General features: G+C 37.4%; 1 protein-coding gene across 1 annotated transcript in view; it reads left to right on the top strand.

Annotated features, from left to right (window-relative positions):
- Positions 1-13,888, top strand: part of LOC126162632 (uncharacterized) — a 321,328-nt gene that overhangs the window by 249,714 nt on the left and 57,726 nt on the right. Inside the window, exon 21 of the mRNA XM_049919260.1 lies at positions 1,190-1,320. Coding sequence (XP_049775217.1) covers positions 1,190-1,320 — 131 coding nt within the window. The remainder of the gene's footprint in view (positions 1-1,189; positions 1,321-13,888) is intronic.

Raw genomic sequence — 13,888 nt, 5'->3', positions numbered from 1 at the left:
TCTCCCAACCCTTCAGCTCATGACTCATAATCCTGCAATAGACCTAGAAGCAAGACCTTCCCACTACCACCTACTCCAGTGCTGCCGCAGGAATTCCTGTCTCATCAAAGGCAGGGCTACTTGTGTGAAAGCAGGCATGTGACTTGCAAAGCTAAACTGCAACCACTGTGCTGTTTACTGTGTAGGCATGATAACTAACAAGGTGTCTGTCTTCATGAATGGTCATCGCAAAACTGTGACCCAGAGACAGCTGGGCCACCCAGTTGTTGAACATGCTGCGCTGCACAATGTGCTTCACTTGAGTGACTGCTTCACAGCCTGTACCATCTGAATATCCATGTTGGTATCGCGAGGTATACTAGAAGTCAGCATATCAGTTTTACAGTAGCAGCTATGTAAATACATGTTATTGTGCTGATTACAAGTGCTCACATCCATCAACAATTTACAACTGACAGATCCCAGTGTAATAATTCTTAGTGATACACAAGCACATCAGATGGCACAGTGGTAGTACAAATCGGTATTATCATCTGACATTTGATTAATGCATGGATATACTATTTCATAAAATTATGTATGCCTAAGTTTTTATCATAACAAGTCAGTATTTTGCATTAAAAAAAAGAAGAAAAAAAGAAAACTGTAAAATCATGGGCAACGTTCATTCCTAAACCTCACCAGTCCTTTTCCTTCACTGCTCTTGCTTCCTCTTCAGTCCTTTTGTGAGAAGGAGACATTGGCTCCAGAACCTTGCTAACTTTAATACCTTTTATATGTGTGTTCTCCTACCGTTGTTTGGTGAATAGATTTTTTTATTCATCTAATTATATTATATTTTCAAAAATTAATTATTTTCGTTGATATAGGTTGCTACACACCAGATAGGGGAGGAATTGAGACACAGACAGGCACAATAAAAAGACTACTAAACATTTAAGCTTTTGCCCAAAAGACCATCTTTGGAAGTCTGCCCTGATCTCAGTGTTCTGGGCAACTTTTCTGAACTGGCTCCAAAAGCTTGCATGCTTCAATACCTTATATATGTATGTTCTCCTGTTGCCACTTGGTATGTGAGTGTGTGTATGCATGTGTGTGTGTGTGTGTGTGTGTGTGTGTGTGTGTGTGTGTGTGTGTGTCTACACATTAACAAATATAATAACTGACATTAATAATAGTTATCTCATAGGCAACAATGAGAAGTTGCAATGAACTTCTTAGTCGTCTGGCTCCAGTGCGAGACAAAATGGGGAAGCCCTCTTGGAAGGAACTTATTGCTCAAGCATTTCTGGAAGGTGTTGACCTTTCTGCCAGTTACATGTAAGTGTAGTAATGTTTTTTCCATAACTTTTTCAACTATAGCTTGAATAAATTAACTTAGCAACTGACAGATTGCACTGGTAAGAGGAGAGTGTTGCTTTCATGTAGTCAGCCACATCTCACTATGCTCTAGATGTAATTGCAACAAAGACAACAAACAAGCATGTGGCACTCATGAAAGAACTATGGTTGGTGGGCAGCTGGCCCCTATCATTCATCTTGCTGAAATGTCAATCACAAAGTTCTTTAATCCAAGTATTCTAGTGCTAAAACAAAATAGACTTTTCCATACTTCTTGGAGTGAATTCGTTGAACACATGCATAGATATTTATAAAGATAAAATTATTATAAGCTGTAACAAACAACAAAGCATGGGTGTAGGAAAGGTAAGTTTACTGTTGGAGGTAAATGTAAATGTTGTGTGACTAGGGCCTCCCGTCGCGTAGACCATTCGCTGGGTGCAAGTCATTCGATTTGATGCCACTTTGGCAACTTACACATCGAACTGTTTTGGGTTAGGTTGATAGGTGTGGTCAATAAAGTCACAGTAAACTACACTGTAAGAAGTGAAGCACACAGAAGGGGAGGAGGAAATGAAATGAGACATTAGTTGTGGAGATGGTAATTAATGTTATTTCAGTAATTACGAAACTGAATCAAATTTACAAAGGACTGTACCCACTCTTGCCTGGGGGGGAGGGGGGGATGCACAGATTCAGTTGGGTAAGGTGTCATAAAACCATTGTATCCTCTCCTGAGGCAAGCTGGCCCACAACTGCTGTAACTGGGTATTGACATCCTGGGTACTGGCACTAGGACTAAGTTGACGTCCAAGTTGGTCCCACACATTTTCTATTGGGGATACAAACAGGGATCTTGGTGGCCACAGGAGTAACTCAATATCACATAGACAGTTCATAGAGACACATGCCATGTGTGAATGAGCTTTATAATATTGAAAACTGGCAACACAATACTGTCACATGGGAGGTAACACATGAGAATGCAGAATGTCAAAGATTCATTGGTGTGCATTCGCAGCTCCCTTAGTCATTACCAGCCGTGGCCTGAAATAGTACCTAATGTCTCTCCACACCCTGACACCAGGGGTAACACCACTATGCCTCACCAAAACACTGGAAGAAAATGGGATCTCTCCTCAAGCTGACACCATATTCACCAATGATAGTAATCTCGGGTAGTGCAGAACCATACTCTTTTGCTGAACACCATGTGACACAATTAATCAGCAATTCATGCAGTTGTTTGTGTTGTAGTGTTAATGGCAGACTACACATGTTATGGTAATTCTCTAGTCTGGCTGTTGCTAGTCTTTGACCAATGGTTTGGGATGACAGGATGTTACAAAGAGTCAATAACTTGTTCTCAGATGGCAAGCACAGTGATGAAGGAGCTACAACGTGCTTAGTATGCAATATGGTGATGCTCCTTTGTGGTGGTCATACGTGGTCAACCAGAACATTGACAACAGGTATCCCTGCCCTCATGTTTCCATGTAGTCCACACTGAATATTGCACATTTTGTCCAGCCAGCCAAATGGAAACCCACAATGAGGGCCCTATCAAACATTTTCAGCTACTATTAATTCTGTCTGACACAAGTATGCAGCATCTCTATGTTCCTCATAGTTACCACTCAACATCTGAAGCTGTTCATGCCCCTTATATACCCACCAGGCCTTGTAACAGCGCTAAATGAAAACAATAATAATGCACTCTGTTGGCCATTCTGCCAGTCACAGGAAATTGCAACACTAATCATTTACATTCCTGCTGACAGGCGTGTACATGTACAGCGTTACATTGACACTTGACAGTATCCCCCAGGTCAACCAGGAATTTCACCAAAAACGTGAGAATTTTTTCATCTGGAAAAATTGCAGGAAAAACCCAGATTCTTTTTTAGATTTCTGGGAATTTTTGATTGTTTCAGTTCTCAGTTAAATTTTTGTAATTTTAGCTAGTAAGAACTGATACTCTGACAAAGAATTTTACTTTACCCCCAAGTGCAGAATAATACTGCAGCAATAAAACATTAATGAGAGAATAACACCAAAATAAAACTTGAGTTGGAAAGACAATTTGCTGTTTACAACAGCAAAATACAGTGCACGCTCAAGCATCTGCCGACATCAAAATGTGTCAAAAGGCCTTAGGACGAAAACTATGCATAATGTCATAACAACAAACTGCTTATGATGAGCATGACATCTCAACTGTTTGCATTTCTAACAGCGCATGGGGAAGTATTGGAAATCGTGGTTTGAGAAGCATTACTTTCAAAGTAAATTCCTATGTATGCAAGATGAATCATATTATGTGTGGGAATGTGTGATGAATTTCTTAAATCACGGGCATTTGACTCTCCTTCAGAACTTAACACTGAGGACCATCCACTCAGAAAAATTTGGGGCCCTGAGGACCAGCTATTTATACCATTACCTAAAATTTTACTGGCACATTTGTGTTTGATATATCTTGAAGAGTAACACATGCTAAAAAGACGAAGCTCGAAGTGTAGATTTTCATATTTACTTTAGTTCTTTCATACATTAAAAATTATGCAATAACAGTGGCAAAACTGTAATTATCCTTCAAAAAAAGGTGTGAGGTAAGTTCTTGAGCAGTTTTGCATGTAATTTGTTTTTCTATGCAAAAGTTGAAGTGTTCAACAGAACATGTATTCAGCAAGGTAACCCACACAATATTTGGTGAACAGCACTGAAATTTATAGTCCTGCTTGCCAGAAATATTCAGCTGCTGCAATTTAAGCTGTGCTCTTAGGATCCTGTCTAATCACACCCTTTGGGGAAAAAACTGCAAAAAATTTTTAACAAACAATATTACATGTGAAAGCTTAGCTTTTCTTGTAGATACACTGTATGTATCTCAATTTAAACCATTAACGTTTCCCGATTGGGTTTGCAACTGACTGACTACATCATGTGCCCTTGCTTTCGATTTCTGCTGCAACTGGCTGGTGAGATCACATGACACGAGCTATAAAGAGGTTTTTTTAATGGATTTTTTTCCTAAAGTGTCAGGAAGTTCTGTGCTGGTGTATTATACCCTTAAAACCTCTGCAATTCCAAAGACTTGTAAGTGTTACAACTCCAAGGGAAAGTATATTGTCACTTAAGAGGGGAAAAAATATGCTTTCACCCAGGGTTTAGTGTATTTTCACCAAGGAGAAATATACTTTGAACTGAGAAATCCAGGAAAAATCGAGAAATTTTTTCTTTCTTGACCACGTATACCCCCAGTTCTAAGGCTGGAAGTAAACTGATATCTGTATTTTCTCTACTTTAAAATCATATTTATATTATCAGCATATAAACTTGCAATAGCAAGATTATTATTTTATCGGCATATTAGAGATGTTTGAGTGGCAATACACTGCTGGAAAGAAATACACTCTTGAGGACAAGGTCATTTAATTGACAACTAAGGTGACAGATAGTTCATCATTGTAGAAGTATATGATAACAAATTCAGACCAAATGAAGCATTTGTCATAATTAAGAGTACCCAAACAGTTGCTTCAGTGCACAGTGTGCTCCCCCTCTGGCAGCAATGGAGGTGTGTATTCTTGCATGCAAATGATCATAAAGGTACTGAATGGCATACTGTGATAGATTGTCCAAAGCGTCATATGCCTTTTGTTTGAATTCAGCAATGTGTCTTGCAGACACTGGAGAATGAGTAAGTTCCCACTTCATCATGTCCTATACACGCTCATTTGGTGAGAGATGTGGAGATCTTGCTGGCCAGTTGTTGTACAGCATGAAAAGCACATTGTATCGCAGCAGCCATATGTGGATGTGCATTGTTGTGCTGAAGAAGTACATTACCTTCCTGTTGAAGAAACTTCAGTAGCACAAGGACAACAGCCTGTGCAATGTAGCAGCACTTGTTACCTTCTTATACAGGAACACCAAATGTGACCACAAGTTGTAACTTATGGCCCCACCACTCCATGAGTATAGGATGGGACCTGCATGTCATGCATGGGACCTGCATGTCATGCACAAATGCACTCTGGAATATGCAGCTCACCAGGTCTATGCCATACACACGTACAACCATCACTTGCATATAGACAGGACTTATTCTCATCACTCAAGACAATAAAGAACCATACCACTCCAAAGTTTTTCATGACATCAGAGTGCTATGCATGGAGATGTTGTGGTGACAGTGTCAGCCTAGCTAGAGGCACACATGATCTTAATCCTACTTCAGGAACATGGTTCTCAGTAGTCCCCAATAACAAAGGTGGTGCAACATATGCTGGGATTTTGTCCCTGGTTGTTTGGTCAATTACAACTGCTCGTGCGGTGTCAATCTTGATGTGCGTGTGTACTATGCAGGCATTAAAATCTGGTCTACAGGTGTGTAAATGTTTCACAGACCACTGTTAAAAGCACTGACACATCACTGCATATTGTGCCCAACATGTGCAGCATCCTGCTTCTTGCAGGCCCACAATGTTGACCTCTTTCAAATGGATATAGTGTTGTACAAGAGTATGTACTTGTCATTGGGGCATGGTTGCACCCTCGAATAAATCTTGCAAATAATGTTCATCTCTAAACTCAGCACAATAATTACCAGCAGATTCAAAATGGAGGGTGCACAGGCAGGCGTCCTTAGTACCATCTGATCACAGATGACTGTGACAGATGAATCACTAACACTACATCTCCTCAATATATATATATATTATACCCTGGTGCCACAGAACACAGTCTTTAAGGGTGCTGCATTTTTTTTTTCAGCAATGTAGTAACCATTAATTATCCTGATAAATATAAAGTGATTTCATTTATGATTGTTCTCATTCATTAAATCACATACTAAGTTGTGTAACATAGTAGTAGAGCTATATGCTGAGTTACAGTGTTCAGTGTTCTGTCACAGAACTGAGCACCTGAAAGTTCATAGCAGTGTAGTAAGTTTTTCAAACACAGTGCCACACTGGCACTCATTGTTTATTTTATACACCAGGAAAACACAATATCTGTACTGTGCAAACCACATTCAATGTGATTTTCATGCTCAGGCGTTTCACTTTCATGTTCAGACATGTGACTGCATATTCATTACAATGCAGATTCAGCATATCAGGCCAATTTCCACTGATATCATTTCATGACATTGCATTTTCATGTTTTTCAACCTCATCAGTCAGTTAATTTCATTTCAGTACATTTAATTCATTTCCTTGTGTTGGCATCAGCCATGATCTACCACTGACTCCATTCTCCCAGTGGAGCTGTTTCTACACTTTCTGTGGGCGAGCATCTGGTAGTAGGGTTTGGAAGTCATAGGTGGAAACAACAGTGATAATGGCAGTTCAAGCTTAGGTCTGGACAGAGGCTCCAACAGCCTAATAGTGAAGGTGAATTGCTAAAAATAAGTAAGAAATCCAGGTTTGAGTACAGACCTGACACAAAATTCTAATTATCACGACAATATTTTGAGACAATTTGTATACACCCATTCTTACAGGTGGGGGTCACCATTATGTATTCAAGCTTCTAAGGATTTTTACATTGAGTTTTTGACTGATTACAGATGCAGCTGAATGTTTATTTTACAAAGTCAGCAGTGTTTCTAATAACTGTCTTACAAGGAACCCCTTGAGTGTGAGGTCACAAGTTCAGTCCTTAGTAAGGCTCATTTGAAAGTGTTGTGTTAAGAACTATGACAGGAAAAATATTAGCTGCTAATGACTCACCATGTGCATCAGGAGGGCAACAGAAAATGAGTGTTGGGAGTTTGCAGTGTTTAACCTTCTATGAGTTGTGTGTATTACACTTCACAAAATGGACTTCATTGGCATTCAAGAAATATTAAAAACAATCCATTAACTTGCATCACAAACACTGAATGAAAAATGATGTGCCACAGTGATCAGAAAGGTATGCAACATCAAGATTGAAGATGAGCTCTTTGGGATTTACAAACTGTGCAGGATGTTCAGCTAGGTATCCACTCTTAAAGAATGCATATAGAATCATATTGGTGTAACAGGGCGATGAAAATTGATGGAATGTGATGGCATGCAGCCGAATGCAAAACAGTCTGTTGGGGAGCTTATTGTGAAACTGGCTATCCTTTAAGTCATAGCTGAAGATAGTGTGATAAGATGTGTTTTAGGCACAGAAAAAACAAACATTCAGTCCAGGAATCAAGCAAAAGCAAGTTATTTTGACCAGATATATGCCAAAAACATCGCTCATATTGTAGTTGTAGTTCTCTTGCTTGCTGTGATGTAAATATTCCCTATGCCCTTGCAAGATCATGTTCATGAGAAAGAATTGTAGGGGACAGAGCACCTCCAACTTCTCACAGCACAATAAATAACTTTCCTGCCAATTTACCATCCAGATTAATGATCAGTATAATTATATACAAATGCATTAAGGCATTGATGTTTGTTGATCATGATGCAACTCTCTTGGTACCTCTAATTTCTAGGGTTCCTTTCATGAGCATTTCCTCTTTAAATCCTGATTGGTTAGAGTTGAAAACAAATTCGTTACTGAATGATGGAATAAGTTTGTTTCTCTCATCAACAAATTTTCAAGCTGAATCCACAGTTTGCTGTGCATCATCAAGTTGACAATTCATTTGAAATTTCATTATCTTATGCTTACAGTTCTGTAGCACGTCACTATCATGCACATCCTGTGAATTGTATCAAGCATCCTTGAAACACTCAGACACCAGTTTTTATTATGCACCATGTGGTCATATTGCTGCAGACTTATTCAAAATCTATTCATAATTTTTTTTTACTATGCTGTGGATGATCAGCCATGTACATAATTATGTTTAGTACCTGCTCTTTGGACAACAACTGCTCTTTACTGTATTTCACTGGAGGTGGGATTTGTGGCTCCCTGTCTGACAAGGATGGTGAATAACATGGCTCAACATCTGTTTCCATATCAGTTTCACTTGTTAAGCATATATTGTTGTCACTGTATTCCTCAAGTCCATTGTCCACACAGTCGAGTGTATATGACACCACACATTCCACTGACAGTAACATTTCATCTGTCACTTCTTTCTCACTCTGTGAAATTCCTTGTGTTCCTGTCTGACAAAGTCTCAGCTTTGGCAACTGTTGTTGTAGATGAAATACTCTGTGAAATTCCTTGCATTCCTTTCTGATGAAGTGACAACTTTGGCAACTGTTGCTGAAGATGAAATGCAATGATTGCTTTTTTATCATTACTATTGCTCTGCTTTGTATCAACGCCACTAGTACTGTAGCATTGTTGTGAGTTACTTGTCAACTAAGTACTTCAACTACCTGCCCCCTGTTGCCATTAGTAGCCAATATTGTTGTTGCATGATAGACAATATGTGGGGTATCAAATGCTGTAAACATCATTGACCTTTTGTGACCTCACACTCAAGGGGTACTTTGTTAGAAACGCTATGATAGAAAAACAGTTTCTAGTTTAATAATGAGTTTGTTATCTCCTTGGAGGTTGTTGTATTTAAACTAATTTCTGTTGATGGAGTAAACAGTGTCTGCTAGAGTAAATCTAATGCATCTGTATTACATTGTTTACTAGCACGTGCAATGATTGTTGTCATTGTGAGAAAAGAACTGTGCATAAATAACACTCTTGCTAGTGTATTACTGATGAAAATTGGGGAGCCATGTTTGGGCCCCTGTATGGCACTAACCTTTTCTTGTCGTAAATGTTGGTCATAACTAAACAGAAGAAAAATATCATCTCAGTGTTGTATGTATCTGTTGTATTTCAGTGATTTCCAAGTGATTTTTGGTAACACATCTGGTGGTATACCACCTGCTCCTTCATTGTCCTGTATTTTATAAGTTTATTATTTTATTTATAAAGCTTATATGTTTTCATGGAAGATTAAATGGATGTTCTTTTAGGTGCTTGGGTTTGAAACTGTAGGTACTCTGCAGCTCCATCTTTAGAAAAATTACTCTAAAATATTTTGTGAAAATACTGGAAATCCCCGTGGTGAGATGTGTAATAGTTTATGCAGTCTGCATGTTTCTTATTCTTGGTTGCACAAGTAGTCACCTACCATCACCATGGAGATGAAAATCGTGATGCATGTGATGAGACTAAATGAGGGCCACTGCATCAGTCATCCATGCATGAATCTCCCTCTCACCTGAGCATTTTGTCAAACTTCTCTTAATTTGTTGACAGCTATGGTTTTGTTTTCATTATCACCCTGATAATTTAGTGTTGGTGGTGACCTGCAGCTGATCATGTTACTTCCATCGCTATTTTAAGCATGATGATAGCTCACCAGACACCACATAGATATTCTGAGAACTAAGTATCATGCAAAAAAGTATATTAATGCATTAGAACTTGATAACAAAAGAAAAATTCACTTGAGAAAACAATAAAATTATGAGACAGAATTGATGATTAATACTTTCATTGAAGAGACAAAACTTTTAGTATTCCAAGCAGAGTATAAAAGTACACAAAACTATCTGAGCTTTTGGAATTGTTAGCCTCTTCCACCTGGAAATCTCAGGTGTGGAATGTGTACTGATTTGTTCAGACAGGGTGTTTCTTATTGTTGGTAATACAAGTAGATTTCTTTCTTTTTAACCTGTCTGCCTTTCCTTATCAAGGAAGGAACTAATAGTTTCAAAAAGGTAGAATACTCTTCTATACTTTTATATATGCCTCTCGGTAGTACTAAAATTTTTAGCTTCTGAAGGTAAGCACTTGATTTGCCTGTTATTCTCTCTACTTTGTTCTTCTGTTTTTTTAATTCAACAAAAACATTGGCCAGGTTTCCATGACATCCAGCCAGCACTAACAAAAACAAAAATGGGTGTAATGTGTTGAACTTTGTGTGGAATACTAGACTAGCATTTCACAAATCCTGTGTTGTGGCACATTGGTGTGTCATGAATATATGTTCAGGTGAGTCATGAATACATGGCAGGTGTGTCACAAATAAGTGTGAGGTGCGTACATTATGTTTAAGTTAATATATTCCTATTGAAGAGTCTTATGTAATAAATTTTTAAAATTTATGTCTCATAGTTCTTCCATAATTGTAAAAAAAAATGTTTGGACTTGGTGTGTTTGCTTTTTTGCATCTAGGAAAAAAATCACACATAGGGAAGTTGCAGGCATTTGAAACATACTTTGGTGTGTCCCAAAGGAAAGAAGGTTGAGAAACTTGATACTAGATCGTAACCATGGGACTTGATAAGGTCTAAACTATAGTTTTAGGAATCAAATTGAAGTGAAGATCCAGTCAAGAGTATTACGATGATATGTTACCAATTATCATTTTGCATTCCGTTGACTACGATATTTTATCTTAACTTACTGTGCTGGACAAAAACAACTGTCACAGTGCTTAACTTCATTTTTTGTTTTTGCTAGTGCTGACTGGATGTCTTGGAAACATTGTCAGTGTTTTTGTTGAATTACAAGAATAGAAGAATCAAGTAAATTTCCTAGTATCTTGTTTACCCCATTTTTGATGTTAATTAATTTTTATTTGATTACCTCATGTACAGAGCACATGCTTGTAATAAAGAACAAGTCAACTTAATTTAACATCTTAAAATATTTAGCCTACATCATCATCATAACTTTTCAGTTGTATTAGCAAGTCCTTTAAATCTCTATTTCCTGTCATCCATTACATCCTTCTTAATGTGGCTGTACATGCTGTTATATATACATTGTCTGGAATCTCAAATCTCTTCCTCCCTTCACCTTCTCCTCCTTCCTACATGCTCCTTTCAGTTGTTCGTATAAGCTCCTCCTCCTTTCTTAATATATGTCCAATCCAGTTTTGTTTCCTTCATTTTATTACATTCAGTTATTGATATGCTCTCCCACTTCTCTCAGTACCTCCTCATTTTTCACTCTGCCCATCCAATTTATTCTTCCCATCCTCCACTATCTCCACATCTCAAAAGCCTCCAGCCTTGCTCTACCTTTCTTTTCCAGTGTCTATATTTCAGTGCCATATAGGGGGGCACTCCACACAAAGTATTTTGTTAGTCTTTCTTTCAAATCTTTGTCCTTGTTGCTGCAAAATATTTACCTTCTCTTACAAAATGCCTCTTTTGGCTTGGCTATCCCAGTTTTAATTTCTGTGCTGTTCTTCCAGTGGTTTCTATTCTGCTTCTGAGGTATTTAAAGCTTTGGATACATTCTAATATTTCTGTATTCAGTGATATCTTTACTTTTTAATTTCTTCCTAGAGTCATTATTCTTGTTTTCATTCCATACACCTTTCCTTAATCTTCAATGCAATACCACTGTATCCTGTAATTGTTTGTCATCTGTTGCAAGAAAGACCATGTCATCTGCAAACCTCAAACACCATATTCTTCTGTGTCCAGTTTTTACCCTCTTGTCTTAGCCTAGATATTACAATATGAAGCATCAAATTAGCAATAGTGATAGTAATATTGCATACACTTTTTTGTCAATCTATATTTAGGTTAAGCAGTATGTCTCAGGTTTAAATTTCAAGTAAGAATACTGCGTGGTTAAGAGACATCTGTTGATTTATTGCCTTCATATCACTTATAGGGTTTTTCATGATTCCACTACATCAAAATTAATACCTATTTTTCATTATTGGCAATCACAGTAATAATGGCTTGCCATAGTTCAATAAAGCAAACCTAAACTTCACTTCAAAAAGATTTTGTAAGCAAATTGTTACATCAACACATAATTATACTTTCAGTTTTCATGAGACAGACTCATATGAAACAACTTCCAGTCATAAAATTATGAAATACAAAGTGCTCAACGTGGTGGTATGTACCAACAACTAACATTTGCTAACAACTGCTACAGCATAAAGTCTCCTACTACTGTGTACAACACATCTCTTTTTGGTGCACACTCTTGACCAAAGACAGTGTTACATCAGAGTGGTTTCACAAGATAGGAACTTAATCTGTGATTTACATTGAATGTGATCAAAATAGAAACTCAGATATTACTGTAAAATGCAATTTTACATAGTTGTCAAAATTATGTATTTATTTCTTTTTGTTTGTATCTGATGTATAACATAAGGATGATTACTTTTCCGGGATATTCTAGCCCTTCAGTTTGGATACAGAAAATGTTTTTGTTGATTTTAAATGAATTAAGAAACAGTAACAGCCATAAAGTACATCATTGTCCTGAATAATTAAGCAAAATTTATTACTGCACTATTCTAGACCAAAGTGGCATCAAAATATTAAAAAGAAAAAGTGGAATTGAGAGATTCAATTTAGATTAAACAGCATAAATCTTGTTTCTTGACACAATTGAGAATTTATCGCATTGTACGTTTTCAGTACCAACACTGGGTAGCTGTCACATGTTTAGTTAATCAATCCACATCATACTTTTTTTGCTTTCTAGGAAGTTTTCTAGAGGCATGCAATGAATCATTCCCACCAGAGATCTGGCACCAAAAAGTTAAAAGTTAAAAGTACTCCAGGCTTAAAAGTAGTGTTCAAAGCGAGTGGTACATAAAGAAATGAAACACAATAAAACCCTGAATTTGTTAACTGTGTGATATTATGAAGTTGTATTTAAAAGTGCTGTTAAAGCTGCCAAATGAATGTCAAATGATAAGTTCACTTTAGGACATAAGAATAAGTCTAAAGCTGTATGGTCTGTTATGAAATCAGAATTAGGTACAACAGTTAACCACTGGGAATTCAAAAATCAAGCAAAACAATGATACTATTTCAAACCCGGCTCAAATAGGTCAATGTTTTAATAAGTTTCTCATAAATGTAACAAAATCTTATGTAAATGTGACTACTTATCAAAACAGTGTGAATTTTTTTGGCCTGGACCAGAATAGTGACCCCCTTATGAGTTCTCAGCCAAAGATGTAAAAAATGCTACTTTGTCCTTAGAAAATAAAAATGCTGCAGGGTGGGATCAAATACCCACCAAAATAATTAAATTTGTATATTATAAAATAGCACACCTCTGTCCTTAATAATCAGTCAGTCATTTGAGCAAGCCGACTTCCCTGATGTGCTTGAGTATGCAGAGGTAAAACCACTGCACAGAAAAGGATCAGGAGAGGATAGGGAAATTACTGCCCATCTCTATCCTCCCAGTGCTATCCAAAGTATTTGAAAAAATAGCTGCAGTCCAGATAACAAATTTTATTGTTAAACATGGTGTCATTCTTGAAAACAAGTATGGGTTCCAAAAAGGAAAAGCACCTTGAGTGCTATCAATGAAATCATTGAAAAAAATCTGCTCATTACTAGACAAAAGCAATAAAGTAGCAGGTATCTTCTGCAACCTTACAAAGGCATTTGATTCTGTGAATCACTCCATGCTGCTTCATAAACTAGGCAGATATGGCATCAGACAAAATGCTCTGAAGTGCCTCAGGTCTTATCTGACAAACAAGAAGCAAAGGGTAATCATAGCATCTAATACCATAAATTATGCATCTCAGTGGGATACAAATCACAAGCAGTCCCTCAAGGCTCAATCTTAGGGCCACTATTGTTTCTCT

This window comes from Schistocerca cancellata, chromosome 2 (genome assembly GCF_023864275.1).
Source record: "Schistocerca cancellata isolate TAMUIC-IGC-003103 chromosome 2, iqSchCanc2.1, whole genome shotgun sequence".
Taxonomy (NCBI): Eukaryota; Metazoa; Arthropoda; class Insecta; order Orthoptera; family Acrididae; genus Schistocerca; species Schistocerca cancellata.
The sequence above is the reverse complement of the archived record's forward strand: the minus strand, read 5'-3'. Positions and strand labels throughout refer to the sequence as shown.